Source organism: Corapipo altera, unplaced genomic scaffold (genome assembly GCF_003945725.1).
Source record: "Corapipo altera isolate COAL_440 unplaced genomic scaffold, ASM394572v1 74, whole genome shotgun sequence".
Lineage (NCBI taxonomy): Eukaryota > Metazoa > Chordata > Aves > Passeriformes > Pipridae > Corapipo > Corapipo altera.
Genome location: NW_020884934.1, coordinates 2,709,991 through 2,736,606, shown reverse-complemented (window position 1 = coordinate 2,736,606; position 26,616 = coordinate 2,709,991). Strand labels below are relative to the sequence as shown.

At 51.9% G+C, this 26,616-nt stretch overlaps 3 protein-coding genes and 1 long non-coding RNA gene across 8 annotated transcripts in view; 3 read left to right on the top strand and 1 right to left on the bottom strand.

Moving 5' to 3' along the window:
- Positions 1-14,052, top strand: part of RAB6A (RAB6A, member RAS oncogene family) — a 42,906-nt gene extending 28,854 nt beyond the window's left edge. Inside the window, exons 4-8 of one of the 2 annotated variants that reach the window (XM_027660058.1) lie at positions 587-692; positions 2,328-2,439; positions 3,487-3,580; positions 8,392-8,458; positions 11,089-14,052. In XM_027660058.1, the coding sequence (XP_027515859.1) occupies positions 587-692; positions 2,328-2,439; positions 3,487-3,580; positions 8,392-8,458; positions 11,089-11,153 (444 nt within the window). In that variant the 3' untranslated portion in view covers positions 11,154-14,052. Of the gene's footprint in view, positions 1-408; positions 515-586; positions 693-2,327; positions 2,440-3,486; positions 3,581-8,391; positions 8,459-11,088 lie in introns of both variants that reach the window. The other variant, XM_027660057.1, reaches the window with a different exon arrangement.
- A 3,486-nt stretch (positions 14,053-17,538) lies between these two features.
- On the bottom strand, positions 17,539-23,650 carry PLEKHB1 (pleckstrin homology domain containing B1). 2 transcript variants are annotated; one of them, XM_027660060.1, is made up of 7 exons: positions 23,577-23,650; positions 22,398-22,460; positions 21,795-21,947; positions 20,892-20,994; positions 20,032-20,071; positions 18,931-19,036; positions 17,539-18,842 (listed from the first exon to the last, which is right to left on the bottom strand). In XM_027660060.1, exons 2-7 carry the CDS (start codon positions 22,432-22,434, stop codon positions 18,706-18,708), a joined length of 576 nt encoding a protein of 191 aa, XP_027515861.1. In that variant the 5' UTR covers positions 22,435-22,460; positions 23,577-23,650; the 3' UTR covers positions 17,539-18,705. The 2 variants fall into 2 exon arrangements, with proteins under 2 accessions (XP_027515861.1, XP_027515860.1); XM_027660059.1 differs by having other exon boundaries at positions 22,398-22,457; positions 23,577-23,641.
- A 146-nt stretch (positions 23,651-23,796) lies between these two features.
- On the top strand, positions 23,797-25,281 carry LOC113955018. Of its 2 annotated transcripts, none has more exons than XR_003530383.1 (2): positions 23,797-24,515; positions 25,087-25,281. It is a non-coding gene; the product is annotated as an uncharacterized LOC113955018 (long non-coding RNA). The 2 variants fall into 2 exon arrangements; XR_003530384.1 differs by having other exon boundaries at positions 23,797-24,542.
- A 1,103-nt stretch (positions 25,282-26,384) lies between these two features.
- Positions 26,385-26,616, top strand: part of FAM168A (family with sequence similarity 168 member A) — an 80,181-nt gene continuing 79,949 nt past the window's right edge. The window contains exon 1 of one of the 2 annotated variants that reach the window (XM_027660051.1): positions 26,385-26,481. The gene's annotated coding sequence lies outside the window, so the exon portion shown is untranslated. The remainder of the gene's footprint in view (positions 26,482-26,616) is intronic. The other variant, XM_027660050.1, reaches the window with a different exon arrangement.

Genomic DNA, 26,616 nt, shown 5'->3' with positions numbered 1-26,616 from the left:
AGGCCTTTGGAGCCCCTCCATGGATTGTGGTGGATCCACAGGCCTTTTGAGCACTTCCAGGGATGGTTTTGGATCCACAGGCCTTTGGAGCCCTTCCATGTGTGATGGTGGATCCACAGACTTTTTGAGCGCTTCCAGGGATGGTGATTCCAGCATTTAGCCATAGTTTTCTTGTTGATCCTTGAAAGCCAAGCGATTTTGGTCGCCAGGGAAGCATTTTTCGGGAAGCTGAGCTCCTTGCACCCCCTCAGTTTTCCCGCTGCCGATCCCTCGGGAGACGTCACCGCGAGGCGCCAGCGCCCCTGCATGAGTTTCCCCTCACTTTATTCAGCCTTTTCCCACGCTAAACCCTCTTTCCTCTCTCATTTTTGTGGCAGTTTGGCTCTTTTAACTCTCTCCCGCCCACAGATCAGGTTGCAGCTGTGGGATACCGCGGGGCAGGAGCGTTTCCGTAGCCTCATTCCCAGTTACATCCGCGACTCGGCCGCTGCCGTAGTAGTTTACGATATCACAAGTAGGTATTTCTGCACCGGGGTTTGACCTTCCTTGTGCTTATTTTTCTTGCTTGTTTGACTGATTTTGTTAGGTACGGTTGCAATTGTGGGACACAGCAGGTCAAGAGCGGTTCAGGAGCTTGATCCCTAGCTACATTCGTGACTCCACTGTTGCAGTTGTTGTTTATGATATCACAAGTGAGTGGGGGGAATTCTGCATTTCTAATCCTCTGCCCCTTCCATCCTCTAGCTTAGCTTTGCATGTCCTCTCACGTCATCTGCTTGGTCTTCGTCCTGGCATGGAAATAAATGTGGTTTTTTTTCTTGTTTTGCTGCTGGTGTAACGTATAAATGTCTCACAGTAACATCATTTTAACCCTTCCCTACTCCGGTCACCTCGAGCCTGCCTGCTTTTCTTTCATCTGCTTCTTAATCATAACATCACTGTGACTTTGGGTCTTCATGGTTATCTGAATTCCTCAATTGGAGACTTTTTGTAGCTTGCTTCACTTCATTTTACCCTCTCCCACCAAAAAACTCTGGGAATGGGCTGGCGGGGAACACGCATTAACATCCCATTTTCCCTGGAATTTGTCACTCTCACGCTCTGCAATGTATAAAAGTTGCCACCAAGCCCTCCCCCTTTAACAATTGCTCTCTCATTTCTTACTAAGGTATGTACATTTTTGTCAACTAAAAATATTAGTGCTTTTTTCAACCCTCCTCCTTCTGTCCCTCCCCTCAGTCCAGACACCCCTTAACTTACTGACAAAGAGCAGGAATTGTGTTGTAGGAGAGAACTAAATTCCAGGCTGAGAGCAGTGGCCTAATTCTAGGGGGCAGAAGTGCTTTGATTTATAAATACTAGAAGATTACTGAAGGAGTCAGGGCTTTACCTAGAAAAGCTTTAATTGTTAAAAATACCACTTCCATTTGAGCTAAAATTACAGGTGAAATTTTTTACTGACCTGGCAAATTCCACATTACCAAGTGGTAAAGAGAAGAATTAAGACACTGGCAGATGATCAAGTCTTGGCTGTCTAACACAATATATAACTTTGCAGTAAAAGCCATTAAAGAAATCAATATTTTGCAAGACCTGCTGCAGAAACCCCCCCCCTTTTAAAGTACTAAAACTACTTTGGCAGCTCAGATGCTCTTTGTGTAACGCTGAGCTCCGTGGCAGCTTCCCTCCAACTCCTTTTTCCTCATGGGATTCAACTTTTCAAGCCCCACACAGTCTGAAATTCTTCCCTTGCAGCTCTTAAGGATGCAACATTAAATTAAAATGCCTGTGAAAAGGTTAAATTTCTCTGTCTGGTTCTGTGCAAGTGATTTGGAAGTTGTTTTGGAGGCAAGTGTTCAATGCCCCAGGAGCTGCTGGTGTGTTGTAAAACCCTGGGATTGCCTGGGGAAATAAAAGGTGATTAAAGCGTACAGGATTCTTAATTGGGATTGAGGACTTTGGAGGAGCAATGGAACTGCACGAGCAGAAGGCACAAATTAACCCCTATTCTCTAGAGAAAATAGTCTATATTTTATTTTATAAATAAAGGAGCTGAAACACGAGGAGAACACTCATTTTGGATGCTGTCAAAGGCAAAATCATAGATGAACTCAGTTCCCTCCCTGGCTTTGAATCCCCTGTGATGAAGCACCTGAAATTTAATGCCAAAGTTTTCACATCCTGTAGTGGGGGAGATTCAGGTTTTCACTTGCTGGGTCTGCATCCCAATTCCACAGAAATGGAGCTTTGATTTCAGATGCCAGCTGTGTTTCCTAGGGCTGTGAGGGGTTCCTGCAGTGATAATCCTCTCCACTGTTCCCTGATAGATGTAAACTCGTTCCAGCAAACAACAAAATGGATTGATGACGTCAGAACGGAACGGGGCAGTGACGTCATCATCATGCTGGTGGGGAACAAAACAGATCTAGCAGATAAAAGGTATGGAGGAATCATCAATTCATCTTTAAATGCTCTTCTTACTCTGCTGCTGGTTTAGAAGGGGTTTTGAAATGTATTTTTGCTCCCAAAGTGCTCGAGCTTGTTTTAGTTCTGCCTCGAGAAATCTCAATTTTAAACCCCCTTTCGTGTGGTTAAACCAAATTTCCAGCAGCAGAATTTGGTTAAACCAAGTTTTCCAGCTGGGAATGAGTTGAGAAACCACCACCAACTTGTTCAGGAGAAAACAGAGTGTTAACTCCAACCTGCATCAGTAAATGAATAAACTGATGACAAGGATTTATTCTTAATAAATCTGCTCAGAAAGAAATGATAGGTGCAAATATAAATCCTATCTAAATTATGGTTGCTCCCTTTTGAGACTCCTCAGGGCTTCTCAGAAGTTTGCAAGCTGAATTATTTTTATTAGATGTTGTGCATCTTCAGCCTTTACTGTGTTTGCTGCTTATTTTGGGTTTATGGTATTAACACAAATGATAAAGGGTCACAGAGCCAAACCTGTGGATTCTGGATTTGATCAAAATCCCTGTTTTCTTGAGATCACTTCCTTCAGATTTATGGCCTCCTGTTAAGAAATATATATATATATATATATATAAATAAAAATATATATAACCCCTCAGGTACCTCATGATTTTTGTTTGGCAGCTCTTGAACCCAAATATCCCCCCTTGTTTTAGCTCTAACAGGATGATTAATGAGAGGGACACCTATCCAAGGAAAAAAGGGACAAAATTCCTTCCATGTGAGATGAGGTTACACTTGGACCTTGGTTAAAACAGTTTGTTCTTGATGATCATTTTTAAATGTTAAAGGGCACTGATGGATAATTCAGACAGGGATTTAGGGGGAGTCTGTTTGGCTTTCCATGGGAATATTGGGAGCCAGATGTGCCCTGGGAGTCTGTCTGGTAGCTGAAGTGGTGATACCTGTCATGCAGGGAAAAAAAACATTAAATGCTTTCAGAACTGTAATAAATCTTAATTTTCAAGGTGGTTTTTTTTCCTGACTCTGTGTTGTCTCCCCCAGACAAGTGTCCATCGAGGAAGGAGAGAGAAAAGCCAAAGAGTTGAATGTAATGTTCATTGAAACTAGTGCAAAAGCAGGATACAATGTAAAACAGGTGAGTGGCTCCTGCCAAAACACCCTCAGGACTTCCCTGGACACGGGGAAAACTTGGACAGAGGGATGTTTGTAGTCCATGCACAGCAAGGAACATCTCGGAGTTGGGTTGTTGGCCGAGGTTCAGGAGGATCCCTGACCTTGGGACTTCTTTCCACGTGATGGAAGAAGGTCTGTGAGTGCAGGATCCATTCCTGGATTCCTGGTAATCCAGATTTGGGGTTTAGACTGAAAGGGAGCAAAAAGTTGGGAAAACACAGGTCTGAGGGCTGTTCCTGATCCCCTTTCAGGAAATGAACCACTCCAGGAGGAGCCTGGTGGCTTGAAATGCTGCCAGTGCACAAGGAGTGTGAACTGGGATTCCCACTCTGCTGGGAGGCACTGGAAGTGGGAGCAAATGTTCCTGGAGAGCCAAAGCTGTTTATTTCTAGTAGATGCTGAGCTGCTTTTGATGAGGAAAGCAGTGAAATGATGGGATATTGGGAAGGAATTCCTGGCTGTGAGGGTGGGGAGGCCCTGGCACACATTGCCCAGAGAAGCTGTGGCTGCCCCTGGATCCCTGGAAGTGTCCAAGGCCACGTTGGAGCAACCTGGGCTAGTGGAAGGTGTCCCTGCCCATGGCAGGGGTGGAATGAGATGATCTTTAAGGTCCCTTCCAGCCCCTACCACCCTGGGATTCCACGTGTGTGTATCCTTACATTCTGTTTTATACATGTGGTTGCCCAGTTCGTGTGCAGAATAGTCCCAGTAGCTGCTAAAATAGGATTATAAACTCCTTTGTCCATGATAGACAGGACTGAAGGGGCTGTTATTAAAATGTCCCTTGACTTTTTGTAGAAGTAGTGAAATTATTCCCTCTCTAATGGAATAATTAGATGTGTTATCTCGGTGCTGAGATCCAGTGCATTACCAGCCATGGAAGTGCTGCATTCCAGGCTCCACAATTATCCTGCCACAACACAGGCTGATAATTAAGGTTTGGATCTTTGCTGCAGTCCTTAATGAGTGCTTAGGCCTGGGGGTGTGCCCTGGAGAGCAAAGACACGAGTGGTTATTCAAAAAGAGCTAAAAATGGATTTTTCCTCTCAGTTTTGATCCTTGTTGCAGGCGTGGATTGGAATTCTCAAGGATTTCAAAGCTGCAGAATATTTGTAACTCTCATTTTTTATTAGTTTAAGAAGTGGTGGTTGAAACAATTCTCAGAGGATAAGACTTTTAATACCACCACTTACAGAGGTTCCTGTTTTCTTGCAGCTTCTCTACTGAATTGTATGAATTTATTTTAACTTAGTAACTTATTTATCTAATTTATTTACCAATAAATTATCCCCCTTGGCTACCTCTGCTGAATGGATCCCCTCCCTATAAGATCTTTAATAAGCTGAGTGCAAATCTGACCTTCCCATAACTGATAACTAAGAAGATATTTTAATTCTGTAGGACAATCCCAGTCCAAGTTAATTTTCATCCAGGATTTTTAATTCAAGTGTCACATTATTTTAGATACAAATACAGTGGTATTTTGACCACATAAAATGAAATTTTATTTTTTGACTACGTGAAGTGAAATTTTGTATTTCAACTACATGAAATGAAATTTTATTTTTTGACTGCATGAAATGAACTTTTATTTTCTGACTGCATGAAATGAACTTTTATTTTTTGACTACATGAAATGAAATTTTATGTCAAAATTAAGATATTAGCTATTAAATAGTAATGTAAAGGTGAGTTTTGGAGTAGTCAGTGATTCACTGGTTTGTCACTAAGGTGCAGGTTCAGATTTAGGAATTAATTAACAGCTTGGATACTGTCAGTGGAACGTGTGGATTAGGGAATATGAACTGTTTGGTTTGGAGGTTTGTTTTTTTTTTACCTTCCATGTAAAATTCCTGCCTGCCAGTATAGAAACTTCCCAGGAGCCTTCAGATGGAGAAGTGGATAACTTGCTTCGTTGAATGCCTTTAATTCATTCTGGCAGCCCTGAAAAGGCTTTAAAAGACTTTGGGATCCCTGCTCTGTCTCCACAGCCTGTGTTTCAGGGAATCTCATTGTTAGGCCCTGGATTTCATGCCCAGAATGTGTCAGGGTTGCTTTTGCTGCCCTGTCAAAGGAGAGGGGAGGGAGAGCCCTTGAATTCCTGCTTCCAGCAGTACCTGGCACATTCCATATTGGCTCTCCAGGAGCCACAGGCTGGATGTGGCCCTTGGCAGAGGAACTTTCTCACGGCAGCAGCTGAAGGGACGTGGCCCCTCACTCACCCTGGGCTCTTTCTCCTCCTCTCCCTTGATTTCTGTCCGTGTGATGGCCAAGAGTTATTCCCAGAGTTGCAGAGAATGAGAATTAAGGAAAGATTTTTGTTTGCTTTGCATTGGTTTCTTGCCTGGCTTTTCCATCTGGGCAGGGATCTTCCTGTCCTTCCCATGGTTGCTGCAGGAGGGCGACAGGGAAAACTGCTTTATCCTACAGTCTTTTGTGACCCTGATCCCTGGGGATTTACTGGCTGGAGTGGGAGGAAAGGCACAGTCTGGCAAATCTTGAGGCTAACAGTGAGAGATGAGGGTTTTCCCCCAGGGTTTAATTGGGAAGGAGGTTGCAGAGAAACTTTGTGTGGCTCTTTTAGTCTTTCATCTGCTGCATTTGGGAAAAAGAAGTCCTGAATGCCCCTCAATATGTCTGTTTTTATACCCACAGAAACATTTAAACATATCTATGTGTATATAGTCCCTGTGACAAACATTTAAACATATCTGTGTGTGTATAGTCCCTGGGTCTGTGTCAGGCCCTGTGGGAAGGCAGCTTCCTAATCATCAGGAAGTTCCCCTAATTGGATTTCTCTCCACATATGCTGTGGCTGATAAGGCAGAAGGTTAATAAGAGTGAAAGTTGATTTTCTTAGTTGCCAAATTCCTATTTTTAGTCACATAGTTCAGGGGAGAAATGCAGCTAAAAGCATCGTTTTATTCCTGGTCTTAATGTAAAGCAAGGATTAGTGTATTTTAAACGGCCTTCCTGTCAGCAGCTTGGTTTAAATGCAGCAATTCCAGCTGGTTCCTTCAGCTGAGGATTTTTTAAGACTCCCCAACCCTTTCCCTCTATACATTCCCCTCATTGCTTTCTATGCATTGTACATAGAAATAATGGGAATAAATGGAATCCCAGAATGGTTTGGGTGGAAGGGAAGTTAAAGCTCATCCAGTCCCACGGGTAGGGACACCTTCCACTGGCCCAGGTTGCTCCAGCCTGGCCTTGGACCCTTCCAAACCTTCTGTGCCAAGCACTGGGTCAAAAATGCTCTTTAAGATTCCAGCAGTGTGGAATCCATCTTGCTGGCCTGTGAGAATTTATTTCCCTGAGGTTTTCCAGGAGCCTCGAAGGTTCTGGATCGTGGCAGAGGTTCATGGAAACAGAGGGGTGTGCTGAGCTTTGTTACTGTGGAGTTGGGGCCTGAAATCAGTGAGTGACATCAAGGAGTGGCTTCTCAGAGCCCTGTCCTTGTCCTGGACCACATTCCAGTGTGTGCCAGACTTCCCTGCAAAGATCCCAGCCAGACCTGGGGGCTTGGTCATGGTGAGCTTGGAGGGGACTTGTCCAGTCGTCTTAATGTCTCCCCAGCACCATTTGGGAGCCAAACTGGTAAAGATCCTTGGACATGGATCCAAAAGCAGCTCAGGTACCCACATTCCTGATGTGAACAGGCTGGCAGAGGCGTGGCTCAGTTTTCTGTGGAAAGTGGGTCACTGGGAATAAGTGGTTTATCTTTGTGTCATTTGAGGAGAGGCAGGAAAACCTGGAATAATGGAACACAGCAAGGCTGACGTCAGACCCAACACCAGGCATTCTGGGATCCCGTGCTGCTGTCGGGGTGGGAACACACTGAGGGATGGGGATCTGGAGGGCTTGGAAGCAGCTGCTGTCCTGGAGCTTGATAAGCCAGAAGTACAGAGTAGTAGTATTGTCTGTAACAGGGGAAAAATATTAAGGAATGTTAAAGGATTTATGTCTGGGTGTGTGCTGGGTGCATCCAGATGGGATCAGGACTCTACCAGGGCTGTTCTCCCAAGGGAAGAATCAATTAGGTGGTCATTTCATAACCCTGATGGATAGTAAAGCTGTTATCTGTCCTTCCATCCATCTGATCTGTCCTGTCCTTGCCCCAGGCACACGGAAAAGAGATCATTGCTGTCCTTGTGTGGTTCCCACAAACTGAACATGGCAGGGATCACCCTTAGCTGAGGGACAGCCCAGAGCTGGGCTGTTCCCAGGCAGGGGTTGTTCTGGGATCAGGGAATTCCAGTGAATTCTTGTGCATTAATGTGTAGGCTGAAGAAAAGCCATGTGGTGGGAACTACAAGGCTGAGCCTCAGGGACAAACAGGAAATGCAGGAGAGGGAATCAGTCCCGTTCCATCTGGACTCTCACCCTCCTTCAAGTGGAATAAAACTGGGAAGAGAGTTTGAGCCCAAACCCTGCTGGAAAACTGGAGCTGGTGTTCAAGTGAGGGGCAGAACTGCTTTGGGATGGCAAATGCCAAATTGTTTTGTGCTTCAGACCCTGAGTGTGGACATGGGATAACGATGCCAGCAAAAGGTGAGGCTTAGGATTGGGCACATTCCTTTGTCTGGATCACAGGGAGCCTCCATAACAGCAGAGACTGTGCTGTTTCCAAGGAATAAAGGTTATATTTGGTGTCAGGCTGTTTTGGGCTGAGCAGTGCAAATAGTGCTGGGGGATGTGTGGAGTCATTGTTTGAACTGTATCTTCCCGGGGGTTTGGATTGTTTTCATCTGTTCCCTGTGTGGTTTCTTGCAGCTTTTCCGACGTGTGGCAGCTGCCTTGCCTGGGATGGAAAGCACACAAGACAAAAGTAGAGAAGACAGTATCCTTTTTGCAGCTGTGCCAGGCATTCCCTGGAGGAAAACCCGCTGCAGCCAGCTTGTGGACATCCCAAAAACAGGGGGAATAGGGGCAAGTAACCTCCGAGCTTGGAGCACTGAGGGAGAAGGATTGGTGGGGTGGGAGGTTGGGACTGGGGGTGTTGAGGGTGAAGGCAGCAGGGGAAGGATGAGGGGGTATGGGTGGAAGTATGAGAAGGTGCAAACAGATCCAGAGGAATTCTTTGCTTGGCGTTTGAACAGTTTGGATATGGGATGGGGGAAAACAGCTGCAAAGAGGCCTGAAGGAAACCCCTGTGGCTCTTGCAGATCTGACTGACAGAATCCCAGAACAATCCTCTGCAGGTCCCTTCTCCAACCCTCCTGCTCACATCAAGGGTCATTCCAAAATCGAGGCCAGTTTCTCAGGGTCACATCCAGGGAAACTCAGGAAATCTCCAAGGATGGAGATCCCATAACCTCCCAGGGCAGCCTGTGACAGTGCTGGAGCCCAGGCAGCATCTGTGTGGTGTGAGGGAGGACAGGACTCAACTGATGGCATGATGGCTGGAAAAGGGATAAAGGTCTCTGCGTGAACTGGAATCCCTTACCTGGCCAGGTGGGTGTGTTTGGAACAGGAACTTTTCCAGGGCTGTTGGGTTTATTTGCAGCTGGGAAATGGAGGAGAAATGGTGCCTTGGAGGAAGGACGTGGAAGGAATGGTAGGAGGGGGATGAGCTTGGTGCTGACATTCCATCAGAGTGCAGGGAAAAGGATTTGGGAAGCTGTGGATGGCACAGCTGAGGCACAGCTTTGTGCTTTGATCAAAACCTCGTTATGCAGGTTCCCAGAAGGTTAATGAGCAACAATCTTTATTAATGAGGTGGGAGTAGAGTGCACAGGCTCTATCAGGGAGTTTGATCACCAGGCTCTAAATGGAAGTGCAATGAGGGCACTTGGAATTGGCTTCCTGCAGCCTGCAGATAGCAGCAATGGAATGGGATTAGTGGGGGTGGATTTTCCATCAGCTTTTTTTGCAGGACATGGAGAGTTCAGGGATCTCAGACCACTCATACTCAGAGATGGAGCTGGCAAGGAATTTCTGACTTAAAATACCCAGCGAGTTCAGAGCAGCCAGATGGACCAAATATTTGAATTATTGGTCTCTTGTTTCCCTTCCCGTGTTTATTTTCTCCACACCTCTCTAAAACCAGCTTCACCCCCCTGAGGGGACAAGCTGGAGGTCCCAGCAGTGTGATCTCTGTGTTCCCTGATAAGGGAAACACTGAGGCTGGGGATTAGCATTCAAAGCTCCTCCTGGGAAAGGCTCCTTGAGGTTGGAACTGGAGGGCATCCGTTGGGAATCCGAGTGCTGCAGAGGGAGCAGCTTGTCACAGGTTCAGAGCAGCCAGCTCTGCAGTGTCCTTGTGGGATATCAGCTGGCATTGGGAGGAGGAATTCAGGCTTTGCTGGCTGGTGGTGGGGTGAGCAGAGACGTTTGACTGGAGCAGGGATGGATGGGAATGTTCAGGATGGCACATGGGGGGTTAGGGATGTGCACAGCCTGAGGAGGAATGGCCTTGCTGGAATGTGCTGCTGGGGCTTTTGACAGAGCACACCATCTCTCTGGAATCATGGAATCACAGGATGGTTTGGCTTGGAAGGGACCTTAAAGCCCATCCAGTCCCACCCCTGCCATGGGCAGGGACACCTTCCACTAGACCAGGGCGTCCAGCCTGGCCTTGGACACATCCAGGGATGGGATACCCACTATTCCAACCCTCTCCTGCCTGTCCCAGAACCAAGTGTGGGCAGGGGAGGCAGAGGGAAGTACTTGCCTGTTGCCTGTGGAGCAGAGGAGGAGGAGTTTGGGAAGGAAGTGAGCTGTCCCTTCCTGGGTTCCTCCAGGCTCCTGCCACCTCCAGAGCTTCCATGTTCTCCTGGGTGCCTGCTGCTCTCTGGGCTGGAATACTGAATCCAGCACTGATTCCACACTGGGGGTTTCCAGGCTGGGACTGGTTCCCTCTGAACAAGCGACAGGACAAGAGGAAACAACCTCAGGTTGTGCCATGGGAGGTTTAAGTCGGATATTAGGGAAAATTTCTTCCCTGAAAGGGTGGTCAGGCACTGACACACCTGCCCAGGGCAGGGATAGAGTCCCCATTCCTGGAGGGATTTAACAGCCGTGTGCATGTGGCACTTGGGAGCAGGGGTCAGTGGTGGCCTTGGCAGTGCTGCGGAATGGTTGGACTTGATGGTCTTGGAGGTCTTTTCCAACCTAAATGCTTCTATGATTCTGTGGAAACAGTGATTAGACCCTTCAGGGTATCCACACATCTTTAATTCCTGCAGCAGGAGATCCCTGGGATCACTGGGAAGAGCAGGCTCTGGTCAGAGACAACTTTGGGGGCTGACGTTGTTTCTCCTGTGTATTTATCGTGGGCATGAGGGTGTGGTGAGAAACCTTGATCTCACCTTGGCTTTGGAGCTGGTCTTTCCAAGTCTTCCAGGGAACACTGAAATTCCATGAAAACACTGAAATTCCGGGGGAACACCGGAATTCCAGGGAAATACTGAAAACACCAGTGAGGGAAACAGAGCTGGAGACCCATTTGCCTTAACTCCCTCCTTCCAGTGATTGACATAAAACTGGAAAAGCCTCAAGAGCAGCCTGTCAGTGAAGGAGGCTGTTCCTGCTAATCCCATGTGGCTCCCACCTTTCTCCAGAACATCACTGCTCCCCCTCCCTGTCCTCTCCATTGACTGCAGTGTGAATATTGGCTTGAACCTCCCCCTTCCCGTGATAACGTATCCCAGTTCCTCATCGCTGCCTGTCTCGTGGAGATGATTATTGGCTTCACAAGCACACACACACACACACACAGAGAAAAATGTCAGTGTCTTCATTATTTATAAGAAAAAAAAAAAGCCAAAATATCCCAGCATATCCTAGTTATAACTTTAAAAAAAATGGGGAAAAAAAAAGAAAAAAAAAGAGACAAAAATAGGTACAATTTCTTAATATTTGTTCCTTTTTTAATATGTTATGATACCGCACTTTGGAATGAGGGCGACCGAGTAAGTTTGGGATTGGACTTAGATGGGATGTTATGTGCAGAAGAAGGCTTGCAAATCTGACCCATTGGAGTTCTCTGAGGATCTGGGAATGCGTAGACAGCGGTAATCGTGGGCAGAGGCGGCACATGCCGAGGGCTAAACGCTTCTCCTTGATAATCCAACAACAAAGTAATTAATTCCCTTGAGCAGAGTGAGTCTGCCTGGTGTCCAAACCCCACCCCAGCAGGGCTTTGACACCACCACAGGCTGCTGGAGTTGGGAATTCCACATTTCCAAGGAAGCGTGCTGGGAAATCCGGAGAGGGGCTCTCTGAGCGGGATGAGTGGCTTCTGGAGGATTTTTGGGGAGGGGAGGAAAGGGTGGATGTGCATTAGCAAAACACTTGCAGGAAACAGGGAAATAATGTTTCGAGTGCAAGATGAGTTTTAAGAGCAGTTTTTTTTTTTCCTTTGTAAGTAGAAAACATGGATGAAGTGAATTATTCCTGCCTGAGAGACAGGAACGGAACGTTCCAGGTGTTTGGAGGAGGAAGCATTTTGCTTCTTTTTCTTTTTCCTTTTTTTTTTTTTTTAGGGGAAATAGTGAAATCAGGACTGGCACTAAAACCTGCCAAAGCTGATCGAAACCTTGGAAATTTGGGAGAGAGAGGGAAGAGCAGGTGGCTGCCCCAGCAGAGAGAGAATTGCTCCTGCTTTTCCAGAGCATAGGTCGGTGGGGGAAGGGGGTGTTTACTTTGATCCTACAGAAATCTAGTTGAGACAACTTAGATGGAAAGGGAGGGACTTGAGTAGGATGGAAACCAACTTCTGATTATGCAGATTTATGCCTTTATTTTTTAGCTTTTGGGGTTTTTTTTTATGTTCAGTCTTCCGAGTCGGTTTAGTTCGGTTCACTAGAGCTGTATAGTTTGGTTAAACAAGTAGCAATTCAGTTTTCTATTGAACTAAGCTTCCAAGTAACCATTTTTTTTTCTTTGGTATTTATTTCTTGGCTTAATTTTTTTTTTTTTTACTCTGTTCAGTACTGATTTTGTGGTTTATTTTTTTTTCCTTTGGCTGAGGAATCTGTTGTAGAGCTTTTGCTGGTGTTGCTGGATGTAGCTCCCCGAGACCCACAGAATGGAACACACTAGAAGTGCACCCTTTTAATCTTTACTAGTTCATTGTGAAGTTGCTGTGTAAGTTAATAAAAAAACCACACCTGTAAATACCTTGTTTGCTGGGCAGATCTGGCCGAGTTGCAGGGAAGGAATTCCTGAGTCTGGGTTGCGATTGCTGCTTAGAAGGACAATTGCCAGGGAATATTCAGGCTCCTCCTTGGTTCTCCTTGCCCTTTTCCCTGCCACTTAAAATGGGGGAGAGGAAGGGAAATCGTCCTCACCGCCACTTCCCACCAGGAAACGGGCATAAAAGAGTTGGAATTCATCATTCCTGAGGGGCTCGTGCCCTGCCCTGGGTTTCTGGCAACTCTGCACAACAATAACTCAAAGGCAGAACGAGATGTAAAAGTGCTTTTCTAATGCAATATTAAAGGCATTAAAGGAGTTTTTTTGACGTGGCATGTCTTGAAATAAACATCAATGATATGTGACAAAGGATCATTCTTTCTTTAAAAAGAACCTGTCTGGGGGAAGGAAACCTGGCTGCTTTTCCTGTGTTGTACTGTCCTTACCCGTGCAGAAATGCCTCATCCCGCTGCTTCTTCCTTGGCTTTCTTCTTCCTTTGGTTCTTCATGCAGCTTCTCCTGGTCCTCAGTTGGCTGTTTCCCACCAGCACATCCTTGGTTTTCTTGCTTCTGGTAGAACCAAGCCCCTCTGCTTCCCGTGGTCCCAAGCTTTAAGCACTGGATTTGCAAGGAGCTGGCTGAGCCTGGAGGTTTCCCGGCTTTTCCTGGAAGACCTGAGAGCAGGTTTGGCCATGATTCCCTCTAAACAAAGGTCTGGAGAGCAGCATTCCCACAGCTCCCCGGGGCTGCAGGAACATGGATGAGGGTGTAGTATGGCACTTCTCCACCACGAGGTCCCTGGGTGTGCTCAGGTACGTTCTGATAGTCCTTGCTGTTAGTCCGTGCTTAACATGCCCACAGCCCTAATCCCAGTTCTCCAGAGAAAACACACTTCCAAAGTGAGCACAGAAGCAACATGATCTTTATTTTTTTTTTTTTTTGCACCATCTGGTTTCAGGTTTTAGTTTTCCTTTGCTCCTTGGGAACCATGGGAACAGACCTTTCTAGTGCTGCATTTGGTGTGATTTTGGGGTGAGGGTCTCGGCTCTGTTTCTTTTCCCCTCCCTGCTCTGCCCTGCTCGTTGTACAGCCCCATCACGCAGCTTTTCCATGCCTCACCTTTTGTCTTGATAAAAGTAGTTGAAGAAATTGTGTAAGGGGGGTGGTGGGAGGGGAAGGTTCCTTTTCTTCATGTTGGAATGTCACTGGTACCTCAGCTCTGTTTGATAATGGCGACGACGACAAGAGAACAAATCCTTAGCGCTTGAACTAAATAAATACCTGTCTCATTGGAAAGCTCTGGGTCTCTTCTCTCCATCACAACACAGGTGGGAGGTGCAGGTCCGGATCTGGGGGCTGGAAGTGCCGCAGGAGGAGTTTTGTAAGGGCAACAGGAATTTTTTGGGGGGTTTCTTTGCAGAGGGAAGACGTGGAGTTGTGTGTTTGCTGTTCCTCCGGTTCCACGCGGTGTCTCTGCCATTTTCCAGCTGTGCCTTTCTGGGCCTTTCCCGCTCTTGACATCCAGCTGTCCCCTTTCCAAGGGCCTCAGCTTCCCTGGGACATGGGTGGACCAACCCCACCTTCCCTGAGGAGGATCCTCCTTAAGCCTTGGAGCTGGGCAGGTGGGGCCAGGGAGGTGAGTACCAGTAACAGATGCTCGTGGATGAGTTATCCTTGTCTTTCCTGGAGTAGAGAATCATGGAATCACAGGATGGTTGGCTTGTAAGGGAGTCCCAACCTGCTGCCATGGGCGGGGACATCTTCCACATGGGTTGCTCCAAACCCCTGGTCAGTAGAGAAGGGAATTCCCTGGATTTGGTGTGGGAACACCAGCATCTCAACCTCAGTCGCTTGGTGAAGGGCTGTGAATCAATTGATTGGGAAGCTGTGGGGATGTGCTGGAATTCAGGGATATGGGAAGAGCCATGTGGGGACAAGTCACTGGAGAAGGTTTTTGTCACGGGGTAATTTCTCTTCCTTGTACGTGGCACCTCCAGGTCCTGGGAGCCTTTGGAAACCCCACATTCCTCTCTGGGTAGTGGGTTTGGGATGGAAGGAGCCGAGTGGGATATCAGAGGGTGGTATCTCCAAAGTGTGATAGTCTCAATTCCTCTTTGGAATTGAGCCTTGGAGCTGCCACCTCAGATACTGGGATCCCAATTTCCCACCTCTGAAGGGGGTCTGGATTAAACCGCAGGGAAAGGGTGGGGGGCTCCCAGAGGGTGCTGGTCCCGGTGGGTCGAGCTCTGCTCCCAGCCCTGCTCCAAACTCCGACAGGGAGCGTCTGGCTCAGCCTGGATGGTGCTTGTGGCTCTTTTGCCCGCTGATGGGATCAGCCGTGATTTTTCCAGGCTGGAGTATCCACAGCACCCTCCTGGCAGCGTCTGCAGAGCCGCTGCAGCCGTCGGCGCCGTCCTCTGGCTGCAGCTGTGCTTCCAGCGGCGGAATCCTCGGCAGAGCAGAGTGCGGGGGCTCTCCCGACCTGCTGCAGCAGCTCCTTTTTCCATGCTGGGCATGTCCCAGCTCCGGAAGGAAGATAAATGGGATGGGCAGGCTGCGGCACAGGCAGCTGCAAACAGCCGGCCCTCTCCTCCCATCTGCATTCTCTCCTCCCCTGCTGCTCTCCCGCTGCCTGAGCCGGATTTTCCAGGCTTGCTGGGCTTCGTTTTCACCGGTTCAATGGATCTTTCATCGATTTAATTGACTTTTCTTCAATAGGCAAAAATACCTATTTTATTCCCCTCCCCTGCCCCTTTAACCACCTTTCCTTTCCCCACCTTGAGCAGGCAGTAAAGTGGCTTTTTATAAGAAATTTGGGATCCTCTTGTAGGAGCAGGATGTAAATGCCGGGCACGGGTGTATCAGGAATGAAACCTCAGTGGAATTGCAGTGCTGGGAGCAGCTCTGCCCTTCCCGGGAGGATGAGCAGGAGGGAAGGGCTGAAGGCAGCTGGATGATGATGCTCCTGCTGCCCCACAGCTCTGCCTCGGGATGCTGTTCCCAAATTTTCCAGGCGAGGGAGAAAATGGGATTGATTGCTGCTGGTGGTTTGGCACTGGCCTTTCCTGTGTTTATCTGAGCTCGGGAGGAAATCTGAGTGGAAGTTTGAGGGTGGAATTTGAGCTTGGGTGGAAATTCAAGGTTCGATCCTGACATTTCCCGAGCTGCTTGATTTCCAGGGAAATGTGTTTGGATCCCAGCAAGGGTCATGTAGCCCCCAGCTGATTTCTGTGCTGTGGGATATTGTGGGATTCATCTTTCCAGGCAGTTTAGGGGCACATTTGGGCCTGTGAATCCTGCCATGTCCATCCTCGTTTCCAAGGAGTTTGGGAGTTGTTCTGAGCTTTGCTCAATATCTGGATCTTTGTCAGCTCTTACTGCTGGGAGAGAGGAGTCATGTGAGTCTGGATTGGAGTTGGGAATGGAGCAGCTCATCCCTAATTTCTGTTCCTCAGCACTTCTTTTCCCTCTGGTCCTGCCCGGTGGCAGCACCAAGAGCTCCCAGGAAGCCCCTTTCCTGAGCAGAGAAGAGCCCAGTCCAGGTGGTTTTGTGGACTGTGGGTCTGGTGTTTGTGCTTCCAGACTGATTTTTGAAACATTTAATTGCTCCTTTGTTCAGCTTCCTAGTGCAGGGCCTGGCTGCCATCAGCTCTTCCCACCAGAATCGCTGCTGGAGGCACGTGCTGATCCATCGCTGCCCTTCCCATGGATTGCTCCATGCCCCTGGGTCTTTGGGAGACCAGCAAAGCAGAAGAGAAGCAGGATCAGCCCTGGGATGTTCAGGTACCACAGGGAAGGGGAGTGTGGGAGTCTGAGCTGGGGCAGCAGCTGGACGTGGCCTAAGAAGGAGGGAGGATTTCTGGGTCACGTTGCTCTTGAAAAACTTCCAGATGTTGTGCACCTTGTTTAGTGAATTGTGGAATGGTTTGGGTTGGAAGGGTTTAAATTAGATATTAAGAAGAAATTCAGCCTTGGAGCTGAGCTATCCCTGGCTCTTCCCAGTACCTTGGAACTCTGGGAGGGATGGGAGATGGACACAATGGGCAGGGACACCTCCTGCTATCCCAGGTTGCTCCAAGCCCCGTCCAACCTGGCCTTGGACACTTCCCAGGGATGGGGCAGCCACAGCTTCTCTGGGAAATCCATTCCATGGCCTCACCACCCTCCCAGGGAAGAATTCCTTCCCAATATCCCATCAATCCCTGCCCTCTGGTTGTGAGTGTTGGATCAGCATCCAAGGACGTGACGGTGGCTTGGACATGGAGAGGGCAGAAGGGATGAAAAGATGGGGGGGGGTGTGGGGCTGGATCCTTCTCCTCTCCTGCCCTTGAGAGCTGGTGTTTTATGCTGGGATTAACCCAGGGATGGCAGTGCCTGTCACTGCACTGGTCCCTTCCCAAGTGGAGACGCCTCATCCACAAATCTGGGATGCAAAGGAGCTGCTCTGCCAGTGCAGGATGGTGGTTCCCCTGCACAGAAGCAGGATTTTTGGGACAGCTTTGTCCCTTCTGTGCCTCTTTGGGGTCTTTACGGCGTGTTCAGAGGCTGGGGTGGGATCCCTGGGGATGCTCCAGCCCCGCTCCTGTGAGGAGCTGAGGTGTTTTGGAGCCTTCCCACTGCCCTTGGAGCTCCCAACTGGAAAGGGAGGGAGGTAAAGGGGTGCAGGAGGAGACAGGGGAGCTAGTGCTGTGCAGCTCTTGAGAGGGACACAACCCTTCCCACCCTCTGGAATGGCCCAGGCTGAGCAGCCCCTCCTCCACCTCACTCACCACAGGCCAGGGCTGGTTTTTCGCTGCCTTTATTAGACCGCACAGGGGGTTGTGTTTTTATTCCCTTCCCGGGAGCAGATGCAGCAGGAGGGAGGCAGGGAAGGCAGGAGAGGATGAGGATGTGCGTGGGGATATCCCAAACCCCCTGGGTGCAGGGATGAGCTGATCCAGGGCTTTACTGGCAGAGCTGGGTGCTGGTGTCACTGGTGGTTCTTTATCCAGCTGTGGGGTCTGTTTGTAATTCCTACATTTGTTTAATGTCAGTGCTGTCTCCAGGATAAAGCCTTGGTTGTAAGGGTGATGCTCAGCAGCTGCTCCTCATCCCCTTCCTGTGCCATTCCCCGTGCTGCCCAAAAAACCCAGGAGCTGCTGCTTGTCCCCAGGCCTGACCATGTGTGCCCCCTCTATCCCAAATCCTGGCTGTGAAGTTCCCAGCTTGGCTGCAAGAAAGGATCCCTGGTCCCCAGGGAGAGCTGCCCTTCTCCCCCTCCTAAAAATCAGGGTGCTGCGTGTCCCTCCCACTTGGCTGGGATATTCCCTGGGCTCTTCCCAGCTCAGTTCCCAGGGGTTTAACTCCAGTTCCTGGGGATTTTGCACCATTTCTCCAGCTTGGCCGGGCCCAGGGGACTGGTGTGGTGCTGGAAAGGGGTGGGAATCCTGCAAAGGTTTTCATCCTCCTTAATCCTTTACCCCTCTCTTGAGCATCCCTGTGGCTGCCCCTTGTGTCAACTCCTGCTCCAGTGCTGGAGCCTCTCCGAAAAAAAGCCCCTAAAAAGCCTCTTCATGGAGCTCACCCAGCCAAAAAGAAATCCAGCCACTTCCCCCAAATTAACTCCCCCTTGCTCCCAAATCCAGGTATTTGTGCAGCCAGCTCCCTGTGGAGATTCGGGGTGAGGAACTGCAACCCCCCCTCTGCCAACAGCCCCGGCAGCTCCCAGGCCCTTTCCCGCTGGGAATCGGATGCTGTGGAGTTCTGGGGTGGGTTTCAGGGGGTCTCTGAAGCATGGGGGGCGTTATTCAATGCAGAAGCTGGGGCTGGCGAGAGGGCGGGTGTGGGGTCTGTGCCCCCAGGGTTTTGGGGGGGGCTCAGGGCAGGTTCCAAGCCAGGGGTGAGAGTTAAACTGGGCTGGGGGTGCTGCGACCCGGTTAGGGGGGCCGTGCCCCAGTTTGGGGAGGGCTCCTAAAACCAGCAGGGCATCCACATGAAGGAGCCCAGGGCGGCGCCGGTGGCCGCCCCCGCCAGCAGCCCCAGCGCCATCTGGTCCCCGGACACGCGGTAGGGATCCTCCCGCACGATCACGTGGGTCACCCCGGGACCTGCCAGGGAAAACGGGGGGCGGGGGGGTGAGCCAGGGGGGCACTGCCCTCCCAGCAACCCCCCAGTGCCACCAGCAGGGCCACCCACCTCCATACTGGTGGCCGTAGTGGCCCGAGCTGATGTAGGCGGCCTGGTGCGAGTCCAGCGGCACCGTCTGGTAATAGTCGTCGTCGTAGGGGTCGTACACGTGCACCTGGGGCAGGGGGGGTTCAGCAGGGGGGCTCGAGGGGCTGTGCCCCCCTGTCACCCCAAGGGGGGATGGGGATGGGGCCGCTTGGGGACCCTTGTGCTGCTGCCAGGGGATCCGGAGGGGCTGAAGGGCTGGGGCAGCCTGGGCTCAGCATTGGCATTGTCTGCCCCTGCTCAGCCACCCTGGGTCTGCTGCCCCTCACTCTGACCCTGCTCTGGCACCTTAGCAGTGTCCCTGTCACCTTACCTGTGTCCCTGTCACCTTGCTGATGTCCCTGTCACTTTAAATTTGCTCCCATTCCCTTTAACAGTGTCCCTGTCACCTTAACTGTGTCCTACCACCCCAACTCTGCCCCCGCTCCCCTTAATGGTATCCCATTCCCTTTAACTGTGTCCCTGTCACCTCAGCTCTGCTCCCATTCCTCTTAATGGTGTTCCTGTCACCTCAGCTATGTCCCTGTCACTCAGTGGTATCCTACCAGCTTAACTCTGCCCCCATTCCCCTTAGTGATGTCCCATTCCCCTTAGCTGTGTCCCTGTCACCTCAGCTCTGCTCCTATTCCCCTTAGCCGTGTTCCTGTCACCTCAGCTCTGCTCCCATTCCCCTTAGCCGTGTCCCTGTCACCTCAACTCTGCTCCCATTCCCCTTAGCTGTGTTCCTGTCTCCTGAACTGTGTCCCATTCCCCTTAGCTGTGTCCCCATAGCCCTGTGTCCCCTGCCACCTTAACTCTGCCCTGTCACCGCCCCTGCACTGCACAGGGTCCCCTCGGCTCTGTCCCCTCCCACCAGTGGTGGCATCCAACACTTCCCCCCTTCTCCCCTGTGGCTCCAGGGACTTCCCTCCCTGTGCCCCCTTGTGCATGAGGGGTCTCGAGGAGCCCCCCAAGCTCCGGGTCAGCCCTGGGTGAGGGCTGGGGTTGGGGTAACCTGCCCCCCTCCATCCCAAATCCCAAATCCCAGGGTGGGATGTGCCCCTGCTCTGGGGCACGAAGCCTCACCGGGGTGGATTTAGCTTCCAGCACAGCCATCTTCCAAGCACTGCAACAAAACAGAGGGACTTGGATTTGGGGGTGCTGGGGGTGGGAATTGTCCCCATTCCTCCCCGGGGACCTCGATATGGCACTAATCCCTAATTCCCTGTTGAGAAGCGCTGGGATAACAAGTGGGGATGGGAAGGTGCCAGGAGGTGCCAAACACCACAGGGCAGTTCCTGGGAATGGGCTCAGCTAAAACCAGGGCAGGCAGGAATATGGCATCCAAATTTAGGGGGAAAAGCAGGTAATGGGATAATTTCCATCCAGCTGGGGCCAAGCTCAGTTAATCAAGCTCAGCTTGGCCATGGCTGAACTGTCCCTCCATCCCAGCTCAGCTGAAGCTTTCTCACTTTTAATTTTTTACAATTAAAAAAAGCTTTTATTAAAAAAAGCCCAGTTTTATAAAAATAAATTTTTAACCTTATTTCCAATTTTCTTTTAGAAATCGAGAGAAGGGGAGCCGTGCTAAAAACGGGAGTTTGCCTAAAGCCAGAGGGGAGTTCACGTTCCCACTATTTATCCCTATTAATCAGTGGAAACCCTTTTCCAGGGATCCTCAGTCTGGCCAAGAGGGGATTTGTGATCCATGAGGAAATCCCACCCCACAGGGGATGGACTGCTTAAAAACAGCTGCATCTGCCTCGGGATTATCCAGCGGGAAACCCAAACCTCCTCCTGTGCCTTTCGCCCCGTGAGTGGGTTTGAGGGAACAGGGGCTGTGGGAGGGGGTTTAGCCACGGGTGGGACGTTGTGGGAGCGGCACAGGGCTCTTCCCAGGCCGGGACAATCGGCATGAAAAGGGCCCCGAGGGTGTGGCAGCTTACACGGCGTCGTCCTGGCTCTCGGCGCACAGCGTGGTCTTGGAGCCGTCCCGCAGCACCACGGTCAGGAGGCATTCCCGGCTCCTCCCCTCGGGAGGCTGCACCTCTGGGAATGCGAGGGCAGGGATCAGCCTCAGCCAAGACCCAAGACCCTCCCTGTCCACCCCCGGGCTCCAAATCCCCCTGGCACAAGAGCTGATGGATAACTGCACTGGGGGATTCATTTGGGCTCTGTCAGGATCCCAAAGCTTAAAAGCAACACGAGGAGTGGGCTGGTGGCCAGAAACCTCCACCCCCAGGGCAGAAAGGACGTGGAAGGGCAGGAAACTGCCAAAAATGTGCCCGAGCTGCATCTGCTTTGAACTTGCCAGAGTGCACCCGAATTCCGTAGGAACGGGAGTCGCTCCTCACTGGATTTGCACCACGAGCTCCAGCAGGAACAAAACCTTAAATCCATGAGGCTCCTGTGCCTTGCCCTGTTTTCCAGGCTCAGCAGGACCCTTGGGGTGAGCACACAAAGCTTTGGGATTGTGCTCCCACGGCAGCTCTAGCCCCAGAAAGGCTCTTTGTGCAGCAGCCGTGGGCTGTGGGGCCCAGCCAAGCCGGGCTTTGTTCTCCCTGTTTGTGCGAGACGGAGACGGATGAGTCAGGAACGTGGGATCATGTTTTCAACAAGCACAAACCAGAAGGAGAGTCCCTCCTTCCTTCCCTCCTTCCTTATGGAAAAGCAATGGGAGAGAAGATGCAATGAGCATCTCCTGGGGGATGGCTTGGGAAAGGAGTGAATGAGGCAGCCCACGTTAATTTTGGGGTATCTTGGATGTGCATGGGCAGAGCGGGATTTAGAAGGGTCACAGCCATCTGGAGAGCCCTGGGATGGGGTTGGGGATGTGGGGCTTGGCTCACCCTTGCACTCCCGGCTGATCCGGACGTCCCGGCAGCTGTACTTGATGTGGATCCGGCCGTCCATGTCCCGCTGCGTCTCATCGTGGTAGTAAACCAGGCTGCCGTCCAGGTACAGCACAAACCAGTTCCTCTTCCAGCGGCGCAGGATGGAGCCTGGTGGCACGGGGAGGAGGTGAAGGTCCCCGGTGATCCCGCTGGGACACAACCAGCTCGCTCACAAGACCCCCATGCCATCCCCTGGACTTGCAGCCGGATCCCTCCAGCCCCTGCGAGCCGCTGGACACCTGTGCCTGGCACGGGCATCCAGGGCACCGTGACCAGGTGGCTTTGAATTTCAAGGGGCTGCCAAAAAAGCCATCAGGGCGTCCTGGAGCTGCCTGGGAAGGGCTCCAGCCCCGGACATGGAGCCGTGTGTCTGTTCCTGTGGCAGCAGCCCCTCTCCCCGCTTACGTAAATCCCACAATCTCCCTGCCGTGGATTAACCGCCCAGGTCGGGGCTCCTCGTGTCCCCCCACTCCCCGCCCCTTCCCAGCATCCCAGAACCTCTCCTGGTTTTTTTTCTGGGAGGGCTCCCAGCCTGGAAAGCCAAAGGGTTGCACTTACTCTGCCGCCAAAGCCAACCGCTCTTCACCAGCGCCATGGCTGCCCGAAGATGTCCCGGATCCGCTGGCACAGGAAAAATAACAGGGTTAAGACAGCAGCTTCTGCCTCTCCCCCTGGCTCTCACCTCCCTCCAGCCTCCGGGAGGGAAGTGGAGTGGGGATTCACTCTTGTTGCTCCCGGTTTTTCTTGGGGATGAGCTCAGCGCGCGGGTTAATCGGGGTTAGACAGGCGCGGGATTTCGTCATGTGGGAAACGTCGCGAAGGCAGGAGGAGGAACTCCAGCCACCTTGCTCTCTGCCTCTAATCCCATTGGGATTTAGGGATTATCAGCCCGTGGAGGTAAGTGGAGAAATCCGGGCCGTGGATGCAAACAGGCAGTGGCTCCCCACGGCCCCAGTAACTTTCCATGGGCAATGACACCTGCACTTGTTTGTTTTCCCTGCCTGGGTGGAAATTAGTCCATAATAAGGCCATGAAGTCATCGCTCCCCAGGTCCCCAAGCAGAGCCAGCACCCCAGGGACAGGCAGGAGCTGTTCCCTGGCCATGCCCTCCCCTCCCATCCACCACTCAGCTGGGAATCCCAGTGCTGGGAGCTCAGTGCTCCAGGATGGCCTCCAGGACTGCCTGGCTGGATCCCCACCGGGTCTGGGGGCACAGGAAGGCACAGCCCCCCTTTCCCACTTCCCCCCCCACCCCCGTAACTCTGGGTTACCCAACACCTGAATCCCTGAGTATCCACATCCCCAGGAAGTTTGCAGCTTGGCACCATCACCCCTCCCTGCCCGCATCCCTGGGAGCTCACAGCCCATGGATACACCTCCATCCCCTGGCACCCTCCCCCAGGTCTCCCCATCCCTCTCATCCCTATCCTGCCCTCTTCCCACTCTACTTGCAGCCCCTTGGAGTCCACATCCCACCTCCCCTGGCACCTTTTCCCCCTGTACCCCCACCCCGCAGTACTGGCACCCCCTGGCACTCCCACTGCCCCGGCAATTCCCGTCCCCGGTACTTCCCATCTCCGGTACCCCCATCCCCAGTATCCCCATCCGTGGTACCCCGTCCGCGGTACCTCCACCCCTATATCCCCATCCCTGGTATCCCCATCCCGGGTATCCCCATCCCAAGTATTCCCATCCCCGGTCCCCCCGCGCCCGCGGAGCTCCCCGCGCATCCCTCACCGGGCGGAGGCGTTGGATCCCTGCTGCGGGATGCGCTGCGCTCCGCTCCCGCCGCCCGGCCCTTCCCGCCCGCGCGGATCGCCGGGAGCTGTAGTCCAGGACCAGCATCCCAAAGCGCCGGCCAAGAGGGAAAAGTGCCGCTTCCCAGCGGTTTATCCCGGAAAAGCCGGCGCGCGCTGCCCTGCGCGGCTGGGATGGTGCCACCGGGGATGCGCGTGGTGGATCCAGCACCTCCCATCCCCTCAAATCCCGTCTTTTCCTCGGGAGCCGGAGCACATCCAGGGATGTGGGTGCCCTCAGGAGGGGGATCAGCCCAAACGGGAGCCCCAAAGCCATGGATGGGGTGCCCGGGGGGGGGGGCTCCTGCCCCAAGCAGAATGGGAATGGGGAGAGGAGATGCTCGGGGGATGCAGGATTTCCCTCCGGAGCTGGGAATGGCTCTGAGGAGGCGTCTCCTGCCGTGAAGCACAAGTTGGGAACAACCCAAAATTTTAAGCACCAGAGTGCTCGTCTGAGTTAAATTCCCAAGTGGAGGAAACAATCCTTGGGGTCAAAATCAAGGCCTTCTGCTGGAATTAAAACCATCCCAAGCTCTGGAGATGAATGGGGTCAAGTCACACCTGCCCAAAGGGCTGGAAAAGCTCCTGGAATTACACATTGTTGGAACCCTCCACCCTGCTCTGGGCAGCAGAGGCATTCCCAGGGAAACACATGGGCATTTCTGGGAGCAGGCAGGATCTCTGTGTGGACAGGGATGTGCTTCTATCGGGAAAGGCCTGTGGTGGAAGTCCAGAGTCTCCCCCAAAAGCTGCCCAGGGAAGGAAACAACACATTTCCTACAGCTCCAGTCACGTGCTGGGAACAGCCAGGCCTGGGATACCTCATGGAGCAGAATTCCCAGTGTCCAGCTGCTGTTCTTTGCCTTCAAACACAAGTCAGGTGTGGTCAAGGCTGGGCTTTATAAAGGTGTTTATTAAGTACATGGCAGCCCTTAATATATATGAACCCCCCAATAATATGAAATAATACATAAAAAATTCTATTCCAGCAGTTTTTTCCACAGAAAGCCCTTTCCTCTCCTCTCCCTCCAGCACCAGCTCTGCAGAAGGAATTAAATTAATCCATCAGGGCTGGATGATCCCAAAGGAGTTACGTTGGGATCCCCCCCATCAGCCAGGGCACACCTACAGCCTGGTGTGTCCTTCCACACCTGGTTATCCAGCTGCAAATCATCTTGGGGGTGCTGAATATTCCCCAAATCTGGGACATTATTTGGAAATCAGGTGCTGGACGCTTTGTCTTGCAATGAATCCGTAAAAAAAGTTCCCTTAGAAAGGGATCGGGACTGAAACTTGGATTTACCCTGGGTTATTCACAGGGATTGGGCCGCCCAGTTTGGCATAAATTTATCTCCAAGCTTTTCCATTGGTTTTCCTCTTGGTGTGGGATTTGGGGGGCCTGGCTTATTAATTTTTTTTGTAAACAGTGGAGGGTTTTTTTCATTAAATAGGATAAATTTGCAGTTCTCAGGGTGGAAAACGCGATCCAAGGAGCCAGGAGGTTCTTTCCAGCTGGTGGTGGAAGAAAGGAGAGGATTCCATGGGGGAACACACTCGGCCCCTTGCTCAGGAGAGCCAAATCTGGGATTCTCCCCCATTTTCCAAAGCAATTGGGTACTGTTTAATAAAAAAGGCTGACTTTGGCACCTCCAGTTTGTCTTTCCTCCAGCTGGGCTCGTGCCTGGTTGGGTTCTCCAGGATTTTGGGCAGGAAACAAAGGAATTTTGAAACTCTTCCCACATCCCAGGGAAACGGAGTCTCTCTGTGGATTCTCTCTGACTCCTGGGGACAGAAGTTCTGGGAGTTCAGAGCTGAACCTGGGGAGCAACATCCAACACTTGCCATTCCTCTCAGTCCCTCATTCCTGCTCAATTCCCTGATTCTCCAGGGAGCTGTTCCACGTTCATTGCTTGGGAAACGTTTCCAGTGGGAATCTGCACCAAAAAAAAGGCAAAATACTTCAGACAGCAGCAAGTTGTGAGGGGTTAAAGGGAGATATGCAGGGACAGAGCCCTGTCTGTGTCAGTCCTGGGTGGAAACCCACAGGAATTCTTCATCTCTTTCCCAGAATACTCTTTTCCCTGCTCTAAACAGGGGCAGGGGCTGGTTTTGGGGTGAGGGGCTGGTTTGGGATTTGAGGGGCTGGTTTGGGGTGTGAGGGACTGGTTTGGAGGATGAGGGGCTGCCTTGAGGGGCTGTTTTGGGAGGTGAGGGGCTGTTTTGGGGTCAGAATGCAGGGACAGACCCCCACGACGGCCCGGGGGGGGGTCGGTGTGTGGGCAAGGCCGGGCCCCGCCGCTCCCCACTCCCCTCCGGCTGCCGTCCCGCAGCCCTGCCTGGCCGGGCGACCCGTGGAGAGTCTCCCGGAGCCGTGTCCCGATCCCGGATCCCCGCGGGATCCCCCTTCGGCACCGCCCGACCCGCGGCCTTCTCGCTCCGCGCAGCCGCCGCGGACTACAACTCCCGCCATGCCTCACCGAACCACAGCTCCCGCCGTGCCTTGCGGTGCACCCGCCGCACTACAGTTCCCGGCACGCCCCGCGCCCGCCCGGGCCCTGCCGCCGTGTCTCTTTCCCTCCGCCCGCCGCGTGGACTACGCTACCCGTCATGCTTTGCGCGGGGCGGCCGCCGGCTGTTACGGCGGCGGCGCGCGGGGCATGCCGGGAGCTGTAGTCCCCGCGGGGCCGCGGCTGTAACGGTCCCGCTGGTGGTACTGCCCCCCTCCCTCCCTCCCCCCTTTCCCATTCCCGGCTGGCGGCTGCGGGAGCAGCGGGAAGAGGAGGAGGAGGAGGAAAGGGAGAGGTGCTGTACCGGCACAGGGGCCGCCGCCGCCCGAGCAGCCGCAGGTGAGACGAGGGGAAGCGGCGGGGGGACACCCCCGGGTGACAGCGGCGGGGTCGGGGGGGGGTGTTGAGTGCGGGGTCCCCCCGACCCCCGTCGGGGATGGGGAGGAGGATGGAGAGCATCCCCCCTCCCGCGGG